Source organism: Artemia franciscana, chromosome 2, assembly GCF_032884065.1.
Source record: "Artemia franciscana chromosome 2, ASM3288406v1, whole genome shotgun sequence".
Taxonomy (NCBI): domain Eukaryota; kingdom Metazoa; phylum Arthropoda; class Branchiopoda; order Anostraca; family Artemiidae; genus Artemia; species Artemia franciscana.
Window position 1 is genome coordinate 27,033,617 of NC_088864.1, and position 18,864 is coordinate 27,052,480.

General features: G+C 33.4%; 1 protein-coding gene across 1 annotated transcript; it reads left to right on the forward strand.

The window, feature by feature from the left end:
* The first annotated feature begins 1,495 nt into the window (after positions 1–1,495).
* Positions 1,496–16,967, forward strand: LOC136039434 (small ribosomal subunit protein mS35-like). Its single transcript, XM_065723181.1, has 7 exons — positions 1,496–1,642; positions 6,332–6,449; positions 7,532–7,746; positions 10,955–11,094; positions 13,013–13,192; positions 14,400–14,601; positions 16,829–16,967. Exons 1-7 carry the CDS (start codon positions 1,531–1,533, stop codon positions 16,933–16,935), a joined length of 1,074 nt encoding a protein of 357 aa, XP_065579253.1. The 5' UTR covers positions 1,496–1,530; the 3' UTR covers positions 16,936–16,967.
* Positions 16,968–18,864: the final 1,897 nt, after the last annotated feature.

The window sequence follows — 18,864 nt, forward strand, 5'->3', positions numbered from 1 at the left end:
GCTACTGTATAATCCCCTGATCAATTATTTTCACTCAGTCCTTTAGAAAATATTCATCCACCCTCAGACAACCTATTTACGCCCTATTTTTTATTTTACCCCAGTTCTAAGCGAGTTCCTCAGGTGTTTACCTCCAACTGCACACTCTTTGTGGTGTTTACTTTTTACTACTTTGCCCAGCGTCTTCTTAAAAGAAATATAAGAAACCATCACTCTCCCTTTTTCCAAATTTTGGGCATTCATATTTATTCTAACTGAATTTCAGCGAATCTGACCTAAAATTTTATCTTCCTCTAAAAATACCTGGTTCAATCAAAAACCCATGTTAATCTCACTCTAATATGACTCAAGATCTGTCAAAAATAATTATATCCTCAGAGTTCTTTCCTTCCAGTGAGACCCAAGCTCTTCCTTGCTGTCCAAAGAGCCTTCTCCAGCAGATAAGACCCTACACACCGTTACCATAGTTTATTTGTAAGGTCTGTCAAATTGCGGTATGATTCACAAGACATCGCCAAGCTAGAAAAGATAAACTTGACTCATCCTTAAGTGGAAGACTAAAGCCTCTATGGTGCACGCTAGAGTCCGGCTGGTTTAGTCATTGCATTTGGTTATACCTAGTTTTAAAGATTATTCAAATAATATAATTTGTCAATCAAATCTCAATGCGAGATGGGCTTTTCAATCTAGTAATGGTTAGAAGCTATACTTTTCTGACCGCGGTGGTCACGTGAAGTCCAATGGAGGCATATGGAAGCAAGCTATTTTAGGGTTTCGCATTATTTTTCATTTCACATAAATCCTCAAAAGGGTATTCGTCTTTTCAAAGTACCAAGCACATCAAAATGGAACTTTTTTGGCCCTGCACCCATCTTAGGTATATTCATACCTGAAAACTATAATATTTTATACTTATAAGCTTTTAGGCTTTTAACCTTTTAATATTTTTGTTAGTGATAATTATAAACTTATTATTTATAACTATAAATCTCCGGCGGAAACATCATATTTTCCTTGATGTTGCCACTTTGAACCCTGGAAATAATAAGCAAAATTGACTAACTTGATAAAACTTATCTTTAAATTTGATAAACCTTCTTTATAATTTGATAAAACAAACATTATCAATCTGTTAATTCCAAAAAAACTACAGTTTAAAACCAAAGATTCACATGTTTAAGCTGTTTGATCCGATATGTTATTAGCATCTATTTTGCTGATTTTTCTTCTCAGGTTCCTTTTTTTAAATTTTGTGTCGATTACAACCAAAGACTGCATAACTGGACATAAAGGCCTTTCCATTGAAATTGACTTAGATACTTTGAATCTTTAAAATGCATGTAAATTTTCACCTAATGGTTTTAAACAGTCAGATTTCATTTCCACTGACCTTGCTTCTTCACGCTACAGGTTAATTTTGTTTTTTTTCGCCCGAAAGCAATTTGTAGTTTGGCTCTATTTTCGTTTCCAAGAATATCAATATCTGTTTCAGATTTTCTAGAAGAAATAAAAGGAATTTTTGAAATAGAAATGAAAAGAATTTTATCTAAACCGTTGCTTTCTCCTTGTATTAAGTCAAAATTTTCATTTTGTAATTACTCTGAAATTCCATCAGCTTCTGCTGCAGAATCAGGCACTTATAGTAAGTTGACATTTTTTCCAACTAAACCTATGCTAAGCATGGCAGTAAATTTGGACAATTTATGGCCTACCTATAGGCTGTGCTTGTAGAACAGAAATTCCTTTCCTGAAAACCATGTTCACAATTCTGACAGTGCATACCCCCCCTTACAAGCTCATATATCTGTTAACTCTATAGTTAACAACATAGGCTATTTTAGCAAGGATGAAAGTGAATACTTCACCTGATGCCCTTTTTCAAGGCTTTTCAATTGGTTCAGTTCAGTAATTGGTTCTGGGAAGAACTAAATTTTACATCCTTAATGGGACCCCCAAAAGGTAAAACAGTCCATAGTAACCAACACAATAAAATTCTAGTTAATTGACTTCTTGCTATCTTGGAAAGGGTTTAGGTTAGGAAAATGAGACTTTCAGGGATGGGTCTACAGGCTAAAGTATGTCCCGGGAAGGTATTTTAAAGTACCCACCTCCACTCCTTGTCCCTCTAGAGGGCCCTGAAATTTGCCTATATGACAGGTCTATACCTGTTGAAATTTTGACAAAACAATGTTACTAGTTGCTTTTTCTCTGCCTTTAGTTCTGAAAATGCAATTCCTGTTATTTAAGTAGAATTTTGAGCCATATCAATGTTTTTTTTTCAAAATTAAGGAGGTGTATTTGCATATCTTTGAAACCTTATAAAATGGAATTGAGTCAAGTTATGAAGCTGAAAACAATTTTTTTGTACTTCAGTTAAGCAGAAGATCTTTTATACAAGTGCTATTATGACTCTTTCTCTCAATTCTACTTTATTAAACAGTAAAAAACTTTAGCATAAAGAGTAGGGCGTTGAGAAAGGAACAGCCCCTTTCATACATGGAGTAATTTCTGTTCATTTTAAGTTTTAATGTTGCTCCTTACTTTCAGTTAAAAAACTAGTTTTTTTTATTTAATTTCTGAACATTTTTGAATTAATGCATGTTTAATTTTGGCTCTCCTCACATAAATTATTAAAATGAAATTTGCATATTAATTTTTTTTTGGCTAAATGGCTTTATCTTAGTTTTGATAAGACAATTTTGAGAAAAAGGGGCAGGGGAGGAGACCTAGTTGCCCTCCAATTTTTAGATTACTTGAAAAGACAACTAGAACTTTCAATTTTTAACATACAATTTTATTAGTAAAAAATATACATAACTTAAGAATTAACTTATGTAACTTTTATATTCTTATATTTTATTATGTATATGAGGGGTTTGTCCCCTTGTTAATACCTCACTCTTTACACTAAAGCTTAAATTTTGTCCTAACTCTTTAAAAATGACCCCTGAATCAGAAAGGCTGTAAAATAAATAGTTGGAATTTCTAAAAATACTTTAGTGTAAAGAGCAAGGGATTTAGGAGGAGATGAACCCCTCATATGTGTAATAATCTTGGTTTGCTTTAAGTTTTAATGCTGCTTCTTGCTTTCAGTTGAAAAAACTTTTTCATATTTATTTTTTCACTGTTTTTTTTTTTATAATAATGCTAGAAAATCCTGCACCCCCTTCATTGGATTTCTCTTCCCCCATGACATATTTCTCCAAGGAAAGATCCTCCCACATAGCCCCTTCCCTCAACCCCCCAAACCAAAATAATCCCCTTGAAAAATGTCTGTACACTTCCCAATAACCATTACTGTATGTAAACACTGGTCAAAGTTTGTAACTTTCAGCCCCTCCCCTGGGGACTGTGGGGGAGTAAGTCATCCCAAAGACATAGTTATTATGATTTTTGACTATACTGAACAAAATTGCTACCTCAAAATTTTGATCCATTGACTTTGGGAAAAATTGAGCATGGGAGGGGGCCTAGGTGCCCTCCAATTTTTTTGGTCATTTAAAAAGGGCACTATAACTTTTCATATCTGTTAGAATGAGCCCTTTTTTGACATTCTAGGACCATTCGGTTGATATGATGACCCCTGGGAAAAAAAAACAAAAAAAAAACAAATGAACACACACCCATGATTGGTCTTCTGGCAAAAAATACAAAGTTCCACATTTTTTTAGATAGGAGCTTGAAACTTTTACAGTAGGGTTTTCTGATATGCTGAATGCAATGGTGTGATTTTTGTTAAGACTTTATGACTTTTAGGGGGTGTTTCCACCTATTTTCCAAAATAAGGCAAATTTTCTCAGGCTTGTAGCTTTTGATGAAAAAGGCTAAATTTGATTAAACTTGTATATTTGAAATCAGCATAAAAATCCAATTCTTTTGATGTATCTTTTAGTATCAAAATTCTGTTTTTTAGAGTTTTGTTTACTATTGAGACGGGTTGCTCCTTACTACAGTTTGTTACCATAAACTGTTTGACAGACCATCCATGCTACAGTGTTAATTGTCCTATAGCCAGAAACCTCATGATGAAGCCATGACCAACTATGAACTAAAAGTGTGTTTGTGAAGTCTGGATGGTGGTGTAGTCAATAAACTCCCACTGATTGAAAGCTTGATGCTGTGCAATGATGTTTTGTGTCTACAAGAACATTTCCTTTCAGCCAACTCGCTTTCCCTGTTAAAAGTGAATGACAAAACTCACCTTTTTGTAGTGCCAGCTAAGAATTTGGGTAGAGGAAGGCCTTTGATTGGACTGGCAATACTAACCAGTTCTTGCCTTTTGGCATCAGGATTTGTCAAGAACAAATGTTTCCTTGGCATAAAAGTTGCAAGTCTGATAGTGTATTGCTTCTACTTACCAACTTATTACAAGAACTTGGCTTTCAAAGAAAAGTTCTCTTATGCAACAATAAAGATTGCTAAATCTTTGCAGCAGTGTGCCTATGCATCTCGTCATGTTATCCTTGCCAGGGATATGAATTGTGACTTCTCAGTGCCAGATCACTCAAGATCTCAGATACTTCTGTCTGCTCTAACCAATCTGTATATTGTCCCAAATGACCATTCATATACATATATCCACAACTCTAGAGTGATGAGTTAGCTTGATTTCATGCTCTGCTTGAATGGCTTGACTGCAAATGGCTCAAGCCATGTTGACTTTAGCATATCCATATTTGATCATTTACCAATCTCTGACTCTTTTGTTATTGATAGTATTCTCCTTAAAAAAGATGAAAGGAAAAGGAAGTGGGAATTCAAGTGTGACTGGAAGAAAATAAATTTTGTTATATATAAAGCAGAGCTTGATGCCACACTTGACAAAATTAAGATATACCCAACGTCGTTTTGCTAAGTGTCTTGCCAATCACAAATCTGAAGCTAATGACTGCAGGAGTGAGCGTCTTGCAACTAACCCAAATGAGATCTGGAGATTCATTGGGGGAAAAAGTCAAAAGGTGTTGTTTCAGGGCTTCCAAGTGAGAGTGACTGTATCAACTATTTCACCAGCGAATTTTCTCCACCTGGTCTAGTGTTAGGAACCTGCTATGAATCACTACTAGTGGATAGTCTAGCTGATACTGAATCAGATATTGGTTTCATAGTCATGGCCTCTGATATTTATAGTGCTATCATTCACTTTTAAAAAAGTTCTTGCTTGGTTATGATCAGCTATGTGGTTTTCATTTATTACATACAAGTGATAAGCTGCTTCAGAATTTACATTTGTTTTACCAAATAATTTTTAATTCTGGTACTGTCCCTGATTCTGTTTGTGTTGGTACATTGACTCCTGTTCCAAAAAAAGATAAAGATAGCCAGCAATGATGTTCCTATAGACCTATAACAATTTCTTCTGTTCTATGTAAATTGCTGGAGTTATTAGTGATTAAGGACGAAAATAAGGGACAGTCAGTTTGGATTTAAGGAAGGCTGTAGTCAGGAACATGTGCATTATATACTTGCCAACGTTCTGATGGATACAGAGAATAGTGGCGTGTTTCTTGTCCTTGCAGCTTATGATGTCTCTTGTGCTTTCGATTCTAGTGCATCCCTATTTGCTGCATAGTATGCAGCAGCGAGGTATCAATTGTTCAGTTGTGTGGGTATTTAAAAATCTGTATGCAAAATTATGTGTTGTCATGGAAGTACCTACTCATCATGGCTATATGTTATCCTCAGTTACAACTGGGGGCTCCCTACTTTGTTACAAGTTATGAGGAATTACGTCATCCTCAATAAATTTACATAAGTATTACATAACAAGCAAAGAAAAAACACCCCCTAAAGTATTATGTAGCACCCAGGTGTACATAGCATAGTCAATAATACTGGTGTCTTGAAAGACTAGTAACTTCAGGTATTCCCCCTATGGCTGTTGTAAAAGTGCCTATGGGAATTTTTCTCATATGTTGACTCCCAAGCACTGAAAAGGATGAATCACAATGATATTTTACTTGCGCCAATGTTCAGCCAGATCCAAAATCAGATATTAACTGGTTTTTCTGACCACAATTGTGGTACTTCACTGTTGACCAGCTATAGTATCCTCTTTTGTGTAAGTTTACTTTTAGTTGCTGTCCTAATTTGTTGGTCTTAACTATACTGAAATTAGTTAAACTTTGGGTTTGGCTGATACTAGTTCTGAATGCTAGCAAAACTTCTGTTGCAAAATTTTTCAAATCCAATTTGTTTCAAAATTGGCTATTGTTAGATCTTAGAATTTTAAAATCTTAATGTGAATGGATCTTAAAATAATTTTATAAAGTTCCAAGTTGCCCCCCCCCCACTCACTTACGACAACCAAGTTATGATGTAAAATCATTTATAGGTGATAATAGTGATGAGTTTCCTGTTTATAATTTTAAACCAGAGAAAGGTGGAGCTGCAACAGAAAATAGACGAAGTCAAGGAAGAACAACAGTTAAAGATCAGGATCTGGTTATGAGGTAATATGCTCTTGTTTTTATTTAAATCAGGTGCATGAAAAAAAAATCAGCTATCAAAACCTTTTAATCTGTGTAGGATAGGATTTGATCCTTGACAAAGTACATCTTTGGTTGAATATTTTCAAAGCTTATAAAGATGTATAATTTCACAGTCTTCCTCTCTAGTGTGCAAGTATGCTAGTATTACAAAGCTAACAAACTGAGTATGAATCCAAATAACAGAAACCCTAGACATACTTTAAAATACCCAGGGCTAGGCACGTGCATAGGGGGGGGGGGCGGAGGTTGAAATTGAAGCACATGCTCCTTCCCCCATAATCTGGAAGCTTTATAACTTAAGTATATTTTCCTATGCTTGCCACAAATTTTGGCGTCTCTGTTACAGTTGTGCCCCCCCTAAACAAACTTCTGTGTGCATGCCTGTCCTGGATACATCCCTCATTTTTTACTTCTCTTGTTATACGAGAACCTGTGTGTAAAGATGGATTAGGTAGTATTTTATACTCCAAAATGGTTATTACTTGCTCTAAGACATTTTAAAACATTAACTCATTGCCTAAAATTAAGAGATGAAATTAAATAAGATGCAAACTTGGGAATATATTTAAAAACAATCAAAATATTGGAATAAGTAGCATCCAAAAAATATAAATCAAAATTTTATAACACTAATTTAACAAGTCAAAAGACTAAGATAAAACTTCTGGATTGAAAAAAGAAAATACAATGAGGGGGGGAGGGTGACTCAGTACAACCAGGAACAGAAGTGTTTCCTAAGTCTTATTGATTTATCGTTTATTTGTATATACACCAGACGACAAAATAATATCACATATCCATAAGCACCAAAAAGTAAATACAATTTAAGTGCTACTTGGAAGTGTTTTCTGTATTAAAGATAATAAGTTTGAATAGAAACGAAACATTGTAAGTTAGATGTTAACATCATGAGTTTCCTTAATTTCTCCTTTTGCTAAGATAGCTGCTACACAAAACAGATAAGCTTGTTACCTATAGAAGTTTACTTGATTGGTGGTATATTATTTTGCAATTATAACTTGTTGTTATTTAAATATTTTCAGATACAAACAAATGCCAATTGATCAAGACTGGACTAGTGTATGGCCAGTAGCAAGGTCATTTCACCCAGCCTCTGTGCCACTACCGATCCGACAAGGCTATCCAAAAAAAGGTCAAGCTTCTCCTGGCAAATTTGCAAATGCAGAATTGATGAAAATTCCCAACTTTTTACACTTAACTCCACCTGCAATCAAAAAGCACACAGAGGCTCTTAAACGTGAGTTTCTCTTTGGTTTACTAGGGTCATTTTTATTCGCCAGACCTAGGGCCATAGCATTTATAGCCCTTTTGGTTAAACACCTGTATTTAGATATCTAAAATAAGAATAGTTTCAAGCGTTTTTTTTGGCTTCAGGTCTCTGGTGACTTGTCAGTTTTGATTGCTGGGTGAACTAGTCACCAGACTCCAAATAATCTATCAAGCTTGAAGGTTCTGTTAAAAGAGAATACTTAAAACGTAACCCTGGGTTTAGGTCTTGTGTAATCGATAATGTCATTGTTCACTTTAATATAGGGAAAGATCTTCAGTTTATATATACTTATTTTAATATAATGCCATGTTATTTTCTTTTTATTATACTTTTTTGGCCCCGTAAAACACAGGGGACAGCTAGGAACCTGCTGCTTGAAAATTGAGCCATTTCTATTTTTATGAGCATGGAAAATACTTGCTGTAAAAGGATGCTGGTAAAAATATCCCTCTAATTGCCAGTGAAAAAAAAATGTCTTCAAGTATCATCCAGCATTGACTTCTTAAAGGCGGCGCTACTTAGCTTGAGCGTTATCAAATTATTCAAAGGTTCAAAGTATCCTATAATTTCTCAAATTATTTCTAACAGAAAGTTATTTATTAGGCTTGCTTTAGCTGTACCTAATTTTATGCCAATTAACAGATTATACACTGGCTTACAGTAATGACTGTAAGCCATATCTATGGGATAACTTATTCCTACTTTGTTTAATGCAAAATATGAGACAATGCTGTGGTTTCCTTTTGAAATATCCAATTTGAAATAAATCTTGTTGGTTATATGCTACCAAATGTCTGAACACATGGGAAGCATATCGCTCTTTGCTAAGTCAACGCTTGTATTTGGACTCTAATTGTACTGTCGTATGGAAATGAGAAGTTTTGTTGTTATTTTCGATGGTTTAACGAAAATAAAGTATAATGTTTGGCAAAGTACATTCTGAGTTTCCTTCAACTATTTTCACCCTTTTCCTCCGAACTTGAAGTCTAAAGTTTTGGACTGTTCTATCCTTAGAAAATTATTTGGAATTTGGTTACCTGCATCAATCATAATTTACATTTTACTTATTCCACTTAATTGAAGCTAAAGCAAACCTCTATTCCGTTTTAACCGTTGTTTGTTTCCATCTGTTGTGCTTTGACGGAAGTTATTTTCTTCAAAATAAGTTTACTATGAATACATGTTAAAGCAGGCTTAATGGATCCTGTTAATATAAATCTTTGTCTGCACTAACCAGGATTCATTATTTTTCTTTGGTTTATCCTTTTCGCGATATAGTTCTTTTAGCTAAATGGAGTGAATTCTCTTTTTGCCTTTTCTGTTCATCGTCTATTAAAAAAATACAAAATAAGAATACGTGAAAAGAAAATGTAATTTAGGAAACTTGGGTAAAACTATACTATAATAAATACTGCTTCGCTGGCTGCATGATTTTCATTTTTGCTTTCAGTCACAAAAAATTTAATTCTGAGAAGAGTGACATTGAAAGAATGCTATTATTTTAGGTTTACTATGAAGAGAGAAAAGGTCCAGTTAAAATATCGTAACTCATGGGTGTTTTTGGCTGTAAAGAAGAATTTATATTGTTTCTTTTTAAATTTTCTTAAAATGTGTATTTAGTCTTTAAAGATCTTTCTTAGCAACTGTCTTGTTGTTTGAAAATTCTCCATTTTTGATTGCATACACTCATTTGTGAAACTGGAAGTTAAGCCTGGGAATCAGTTCTATAGAAAAGTTTTTTCTTTTTGTAAAATCGATATCTCTTACAGGAGATTGTACAGTAGGTACCCAACAACTTAAGCGACCTCTTTCGAATTTAAACCATTTTTATTTAAGTGACAAGTGTTCCAGGTTTATAGTAAATACACAAATAGGAATCGACCTTGACTGCGGCTAAAATTGGTCAACCGAAATGTTCAAATTTCAGACGTAATTCTTATATGATTGACCATCAAAGTAATGATTGAGGGCAGATTATTTAAAAATTGGAAAATATTTGTCGGATTTAACTGAAGAAGATGAGGGATTATTCATAAATATTCCCGTTTGTATCTATAGGTGTGGCTACAATGTGGCTTGAGTATTTACCACCAAGCCATAGTTAAAATGGGTTCAAATAATGGCTTCAAATGATTAAAATAGGAAATAGTTGATTTTTCTTGTCGAAAAAAGACCTGTTTAATTCCTTGAGTTTTACGCCAGGGGGAAGAAGCTTTTCAAGGTTCACAACTTAAAGCGAATATATACAAATTCCTTGACAAATCCCCGTTTAAAAGTAGACAGGAATAAACAGTCTAAAACTGCCTTTGGTTTTTACTGAATAAGTTTCTTTCTCTAATCAGGTCAAAGATCCCAGTAGTAAGTGATCATTCTGGTTGGTAGGTTGGTCTGGTTGGTAGACTCGTGAATTGGATACTAGTAGTTTATCTAAGCAATAAAGAAAGGTGTTTTTATTTGCCTTATATACGAAGAAGGGTTCTGAAATGTCAAAAGCATCATTCAACGTCTTATGAATTATTGCATCCTTAGAAAATACCGATACAACATAAGATTTAATGTTCCACTAAAACTTGATAGTCGTAAGATTAGCTTTTGTTCGCATGATTACTCTATATAGTAGTTTTTTGAATAGATACATTCTATGTATCAAAATTTCAGGTTTTTGTATTGCACTTTTTATTAGTTTCGTCGGTTTTGCTTCTTTAAGGGCCCTGTTGATTTCAGTTACAAATTGAAACTTGTGCAAAGGGTCTAAAATGTATTTATATGCCTATTTTCTTTGTAGAGACTGGAACTAAAATTACGAAGTACTTATTATAAAGGTCATTCTTTAAGAGCTAGTCAGTTCTCATGACTAGAGTTTGTAAACACATCATTTAACACCTTTTTTGTATAAAAACGCTCTTGTGTGAGAAGGAAATAAGCTTTAGGATTTTTTTTATCCAGTATTGTTGTATTATAGCTGTCGACCCTGTCTATAAAAAGCACACATAATACTGAAAATATCTGGACAACTGACCGAATGTTGTATAATTAGATAATTAGCGTGTCGTTGGGGAAAAACATGGGCACAAATACGGGTCTATGTCTTAACAGAAGGAAATACAAATATCTTTGAGTGGACATTTTTTGACAATAACGATCCAATTGGGAAAATATTACCTATTTTTTTCAGAGTTTTGTACCGAATGGCCTTCAGGTTTAGAAACTGATGCGGAGATGAATCAACATTTTCCAGTTCAAATTATGAATAGTGTTTACTGTCACTCTGGCCCATCTATTAGGGACACAAAGGCTCGAATTGTTACTCTTAAGGTAGATTATTTGTACCTATGTAGAAAGAAATGAATTTTAAAAAGAGCTCCACTGCCATGTCCACTGCCATATCTAGCACACAAGAGATATGTCAATGAACCTTAAATTTCGTGTAGTCAGCATTTTACTGTTGCCATCTACTTTACCCAATTAATTATAGACCTAAACTAATTAATTTTAGATATAAAATAATCTAAGCGTAGGAAATCTGTTTAATCAATTAATAATATGATAGAATGGATCGTATTTCAATAGTGTGCAAAACAAATTTTAATGTAGTTTAATTTTTGAAAAGTTTACATCTAGAGGCGTGGATATCTCTTGCACTCTAAAGTGAAGCTCTGTTCATTCATAATTTTCGCTGAAATAGTTCACCGTGATTACAAATAACCTCCTAGACCGCACTGTCTTTCCATAAACAGAATTAAAAAAAATTACATACATTTAAATACAGAGAAAACACGTATAGTACTTTTAAGCACAGGATTGGGCAAAAAAGTAACAAACTTTAAACAATAAAGAAATCCGAATATTTCGACTTCGCGTCCGAAAACCTTTATCAACAGAAAAAACAAAACAAAAAAGACAAAAAACTAAATGAATGGAGCTAATTTAGAGACCATAAAAAGAAAACAAAAACAATAAACAAAAGTCACATCTTAATAACCTCTAATATCACCATGCAAAAAGCACGAATACGTCCAGCAATATGATAAATTAGGTTGTATCTGGTACAATTAGAGTCTGAAACATGTTAATAACTTCCAATATCACCATGCAAAACTCCAAAAAGCAGAATTTCTTAACGTTTTAATGCACTACAGGGAGCCTCCAGTTACTATTGAGAGAAATCAGTTCAGAACTATTGTAATGTAATTTGATCGTACTGATACTGCTTATGTGGATTACTATAATCTAAATAATTTTAAAAAGAATTCTTAAAGGCAAACTGTTTTGGTTCTATTTTTCATTAGAAACTAAATATTTTTCTTATCAGCAGGTAGAAGTAACTAAATAAAAGGTGATGTCGCAATTATAATACCGTTCTAAGATATCTGCTCTTACTATCACTTTGTCCTCTTCATCTTTCTTCTTCTTTTTGTTTGGGTAGCGTAATCTCATCATCGGAATCAAATTCTGGGCCCTGCACCGAGTTGTGGAGATTGAACTTCGGGTCCCCTTGTGTTGTTTACGTAAAAATTTTTTCCCTTGCTTCCCTTTTTCGATTTAATTAATCTTTGTCCTTTGTTATATATATATATATATATATATATATATATATATATATATATATATATATATATATATATATATATATATATATATATATATATATATATATATATATATGTATAAACAACTTTGACTTGCTTAGATATAAACCAGGAACAAAGATTGCCACCAAATTTTTGCATTTTTGAATAGAAGGTTTTCAACTACGCGTAGCAGTTTTCTGTCACTCTGGTTCCACCGAAACGCTAAAAGTTTCAATTCAATAACCATCTAAAAAAGTTTAGAATCCCAAAGTTTTCTCAAAGAAGTATTTGGTGCCCAAATGCTCATGCTATAAGCTCTAAAAATAGACCCGAAAATGAAAATTTAGTATGATTGGGTAACCGGTCAAATTTAAAATTTCTACTTAGATTCTTTGATCAAAAAAAGTTAAAGGGATTACCGCCGACCCCGGTGGGAGAGTAGAAGATAACCTGAAGCAGTTAGGGGGCTGGGGGGGACTGTTGGCCCAAAATACACATATTGGTGGTGGGGATCTCGAAGTTAAAAATGTGATTTTTTCCTGTTTAATATATTTTTCTAAAAAAATGCCACTCCCTCTTTCTTTGGAGAAATACGTGCTAATTGTCTCCGAGTGGAAATTACCTTGTATTTTAGATGCTATGAATCTTGTTATAAATTTCAGGTCAAATTAACTAGTCTCCCGTTGGATGGCCATTCTAAGGATAAGTTGTTGAGGTTAGTCGGAGCGTGCTATGACAAGAAAACAGATGAACTTGTTTTAGTAGCTGATAGGTGCCCTACAAGGAAGCAAAATAGGAACTATTTGGAGTACCTACTCTCTGTTCTGATGATAGAATCATCGGTAAGACTATTTAGTTTTAGACTATTTAGTTTTGTGTGGATCGAGAAAATGATGTTTGAGGAGATGAGAAAAGAGAAATGTTGTTAATGTGCTTTCGGTTTTTCAATGTATTCAGTTTCTTACCAGTTAACCTATTTCCGAATAGACTGTAAAACAATATATTGAAGAATTAGCTCTGATCAGCGTTCTGCAATGTACTTTCGAATGTACGAACTACGAATGTACTTTCGGTTTTTCAATGCATTCAGTTTCTTACCAGTTAACCTATTTCAAAATAGATTGTGAAAATTATATTGGAGAATGAGTTCTGGTTAAGTAAGTAGTAAGTAAGATGGCACTAGACCCTTAAGGTCCAAACCGGCGGTGCTGATCTCCGTTTCGTAGCCCTTTAGCCAGGCACTTTAAGTGCTAAAGGGCACTTCAAATACGGAGTAATTTCTGTTCGTTTTAAGTTTTAATATCGTCCCTTACTTTCATTTAAAAAACCTGTTTTTTTTTATTTAATCTCTATCAGTTTCAGAATCACTATCAGTATCAGAAAATAATTACAGTGAAAACATAGGCTGGTCTCTAAGAAAAAAAAAAAAAAAAAACGAATCAGAGCCATCTAATGTTACCTTGCGAAATCCCAAAACCATTCATCCTTTTTAATTTTACTGTGTATGGGTAAGAGCAGACGTTAGCAAAGCTGATAAGGTGCTTTAGTTATTGAAAACTAAACTTTTTAGTTTTGCTGGATGTGTCAATCTGTCCGTGTTAAAATACCAAAGACCCACTTCTATTCAATTCCCAATTTTCTTCAGTCAACCTATGTGCAGCTCTTGTGTTTTGAGCAATGATGACCAGTTGATCTCTGTATGCCTATATATACTCTCTGATTTATTAAGATTTCTTGATTTGACTTTGCAAATTCTTGCAAGGAAAAACAATTTACCGATGAAATAAAAACTAAATGCATAAAATGTAAGTATTGCCATAAGCCATAAGCAGCCAAATCGGAATTGGCAACACTCTCGTTTTTATTTGAATTGGTACGAAGGATTGGCATGAATGGCATCTAACCGGTCGCTTTTTCAAGTACTATTTTTGTTTTGACTTTTTTTTTATATTGAGTTGTGCTTATGTTAATAAAAATATCAGAATTTTTCTCTAAAATTTAGAAAATCCTATTTTTCCAAACAAATTCATATTATTTCTTATGAAATAGAAAACTGAGCCATGGGAATCAGAAAAAGAAAACATGGACATGGAGAAATATATTTGGCGTCAAAACATAGGCTATGAAGTTACCATGAATACGTTAAAATCCACAGCTAGTATCAAGAATTTGGGAATAAGTGAAACAGAATTAGAAAAAGAAGTTGTTGTTCAAGAATATGCCCAGGCAAACGAGGATCTCCATAACAAAGGTAATTTTGTTCTCTCTCTCTCTCTCTCTCTCTCTCTCTTATATATATATATATATATATATATATATATATATATATATATATATATATATATATATATATATATATATATATATATATATATATATATATATATATATATATATATATATATATATATTATATATATATATATATATATATATATTATATATATATATATATATATATATATATATATATATATATATATATATATATATATATATATTATATATATATATATATATATATATATATATATATATATATATATATATATATATATATATATATATATATATATATATATATATATATATACATTTATACATATACATATATACATATATATATACATATACATATATATATATATATATATATATATATATATATATATATATATATATACATATATATATATATATATATATATATATATATATATATATAAATATATATATATATATATATATATATATATATATGTATATTCCTTACTTTTCATCCAGCTATCCAACGCGTGAAACAGTAAGTATCGGATATAATTAAAAAAAGAAGCTAAAATGGCATGTATGGAATTAATATTGTGACCAATTTCTCAGTTTACAGGTATCATATTTATAGTTTTGATATGAGCTTCAAGCTTGAAAAAATTTCCAATTTAGATAATATTGATTCTGTTGGACTTATTGATATAGTGAATCTGTGGACACTTAATAGGGCTACCTTAGATATGGGCTACCTATCTTACATACGCACAAGCGAGAATGTGTTTGTTTATATTTTTTGAAAATAACAGATTTATTTTCCTGAAGTTGTCATTGTAGATTATTACTAATTTTTGTTGCTTACGTGGAAGTGAAGCAGCGGTCATCTGTAATTTTAGTGTCCGATGAAAATTATATTCTCATCTTGGAGTCTACTGGTCAGAACTTTCCATGAGGTAGTTTCTCTTCCAAAATTTCAGCTTTGAACTAATCTTAGACACTAGTAGATCGTGATCATTACTTTTAACGTCAGTAAAAGCACTCCTAAACGCCCTTATATCTTGTATTGATCCTGCTGGTATGGGGTTTACAATAACATAATCAATAAGGTTAGCATCATGTAAGGTATAAATAAATTTGAAAATATATCAGGAGTAATTCAGTGCAAGGTAATTTGCTTGTTAGAGAACCAAGTTAATGCTCCTATATTTACCACAATCACTCTTATTACATTCTTATGAAAATGTTTAAACACTTTCTTAAATTCACTAGGTATTCCCTCTTTTCAAAATCGAACTCACAATCTTGTGTAGCTTGTTTCTAGCTTTGCAACCAACATATTTTAATGCTCATTTTCCACACTATCAGCACCGGAGGTATTTTTATTTTTTTTATCGTTTTAGTACTGTCTCTAACTCACCTGGATAAAATTAATCTTCCTTCACTTCCAAATTGTCAAAACGAATTTCATTCTTTTCTGTATCATTTCCTACAATTCTATAACGGTTTATGAGACTCAAAAAATTGCTCCCCATCTCTATAACAGTTTCCTTATCAATAATTGAGATCCTATTTAGATCTCCAACTGGGAAAAATCTGAGCTAAACGCTTTCTTATTTCTGTCAATGTTTTGTGCAGACGAAGCATGGCTGCGGCTAGTAAGCACTAGCCCACTGGCATCCACCAGCCGCTGGCTCTAGATCAGACTAGGCTGTTTGCTGGCATTATTACCAGCGGCCAGTTAGAGCGGCTGCTCAACAGTCTTGTGTAACTGCGGCCTAACCTAAAGCCACAACTGCGAGGCTGGTTAGACGGGCGGGATAAAAAGCCTGCAAAGATGTCTTTTTGTTTTACCAAGGACACACGAAGTGGGCCATTTTGACTGTTTTTTATCATGTTTTATGTTTCATGAAATACATCTTAAGAATAAGCTTCGACATTATGTTGTAAGGTCTGCAAATTCGAAATGATCTCCATTAAAGGAATTTGAAATAAGCAAAACCTTGAAAGGAAAATCTACCTGACTTGTGTAGCCAAGCTATCTTGCATACGTTAAAAGGGGAGGAAAATAGAGAAAGACGAACTCGAAAGGGGAAATATTTGGACAAAACCGTAGCTTAGGTAAGAAAGTTAAGGTATTGTACATTTGTAACTCGACGGGTGGCTGCTGCAGCATATCATGTTTTTTACTGGAATACAAACATTTTTTTTTTCAGGTGAGGATGACTCTACGCTCAGGAAATACAAAGAAGCTGTAAAGAACCTCCTCATCAACTGGCCTGAACAGCTGTCTGCTGGAGAAAAACAATCTGTTGTTCAATAATTTATATTTGTTTAGTATATTTAAAAATTGAATTCTTTGTATTTCCTATTTGGCTAGGAGCTAAGAAAATGGACAGATTTTTGCTTTTTTTCTGCTTGATGTCCCTTGAAGACTTCTAAAGCATCTTTTTTTGGGAGACGAGCTAGTAATATATTGTTGCAGGGATATTTCGATGGTGAACATTCTTTTGAAGCGATAAAATAAATTGAAAAGTGAGGTAACTCTGCAGTTCCACCTAAAATAGAAATTCCTGCAAACCATGCATGAGGGTCTTGTATCTAATTCTGATTCACTTTATTTTAAAGAGATTATTTTCGATTTTTTGTCTTTGCAAAAAAAAAATTAAATTGCCTTGAGCGTTTTGTAAAAGGGACGAAATGTGGTTTAAAATTGAAAGTTTTATGGCAGGAAAGAGGGGTTTATAGGAGGGGGGGGATAAATTCAAACACAAAATTGACGTCGATATACGGTCTTTAGATAAAATATCATTGCTCTAACAACCCTCGATTTGCTTACCCTGGGAGCACGACAAGCTATTTGGTGTGAGCGAACAAATTGGGGTAATGGCTGGATCTTGATCCATCCATAATGATTGTATGTCACAAATGTATATGAACCAATTAGGCCCCATTCCTAGAATTAATATCAGTGTGTAGAGTAGAATGTATTGCTTGAAGAGGATTTAATTTTGGAAATAGTACATAACAATGTTCAATCAAGGTTCATTTAAATTCTTTCTATGCTACAAATTTGATGTCACTTTGACAATTTAGTGTTTTTAAGGAGGATACCGCTTATTTTTAGGTGTATCAAAATTTAATTTTGTGCTGGCAATTAGGCAGAAATTATAATATGATAACTTGTACATGATTTACTAGCATAACTTTTTAGAAATATAAAGAATATCAACATGATTATGTGGACTATAAACGGCAACACTGAGAAATAATAGTAGATTTTTAATATAAATGCGATCAAAGAGACTTTTCGGGTGTATTTGACATGTATAAGAAATTTATGACGTTGGATGGGAGGGGGCGGGTGTGGCTTAACACCCTTTCTCTAAAAAAATGGATTTGGTGTCACTTTCAGCACTGCAGTCTTCTTCCTCTAGATTAGTAGTGTGCTAAGCAGTAATAAGAATTCAATACTGCTCACGTAAAAATGATTAAAAGTAGTTAAGACTTACAAGCATTCTTCTGTTGGCTGACATAAACCTTCTCCGACAGGCGCCGGGTGAATGACGCTCTGAAAAAGATACTGTAGTGAGGCGTTGTGTCGCTCCGGTCGCTCTGATATACTAAAGCGTTTTCAGACGTGGAGTATAAGTTGTTAATTGTACACCAGGTTCATAGTGTTAACTTTTGATTTATGTACGCAGCGAAAACTTTGCGTATGTCCAGGTCTGTTGGTTCGCGTCGCAATAAACCAACTTGTTTAGTTACATATATTTGTTACGGCAGTTTTACCATTCACTTGAACGAACATGCATTAGTGCATTTGTCAGGAAAGCTTATTTTACATTTCTTTGTAAAAAAAAAATGGGTGATCCAGATAAATCTTGGGTGCCTCAAAAAGTGTACAAAAAGTATGTTGCGTGTTTTGAATGTGAACGAAGGGAACACGGGGATGAAAGGAACAGTGGCTGGCACGTACGCAGGGGGAAGGGGCTTCAGGCCCGCGCCCCCCGAAATTTTGTGAAATGTTTAATTTCCCCATGGTTTCTTGGGATTTCTGGCAAAATTAGGACATTTATTAGGAATCTAGATACACGTGTGAAGCCTTTTTTTGGGATTTTACAGCATGCAATTATCTGGTAAAGTCACTGCCCAATTATTAACCCATTTTCTCTCTAACTTTTTACCCTCTTTGAAGTAATTAGCGATTGTACTGTTTTTTTTTTTCGTAAAGAGAGTTTGCTTTCCACAA

Bases quoted from the DNA above. Each gene is read 5' to 3' on its own strand.
- LOC136039434 (XM_065723181.1), top strand. From the start codon at position 1,531: ATGAAAAGAATTTTATCTAAACCGTTGCTTTCTCCTTGTATTAAGTCA. The intron at 1,643-6,331 runs GTAAGTTGACAT...AATCATTTATAG, and splicing joins TGCAGAATCAGGCACTTATA to GTGATAATAGTGATGAGTTT. The intron at 11,095-13,012 runs GTAGATTATTTG...TATAAATTTCAG, and splicing joins CTCGAATTGTTACTCTTAAG to GTCAAATTAACTAGTCTCCC.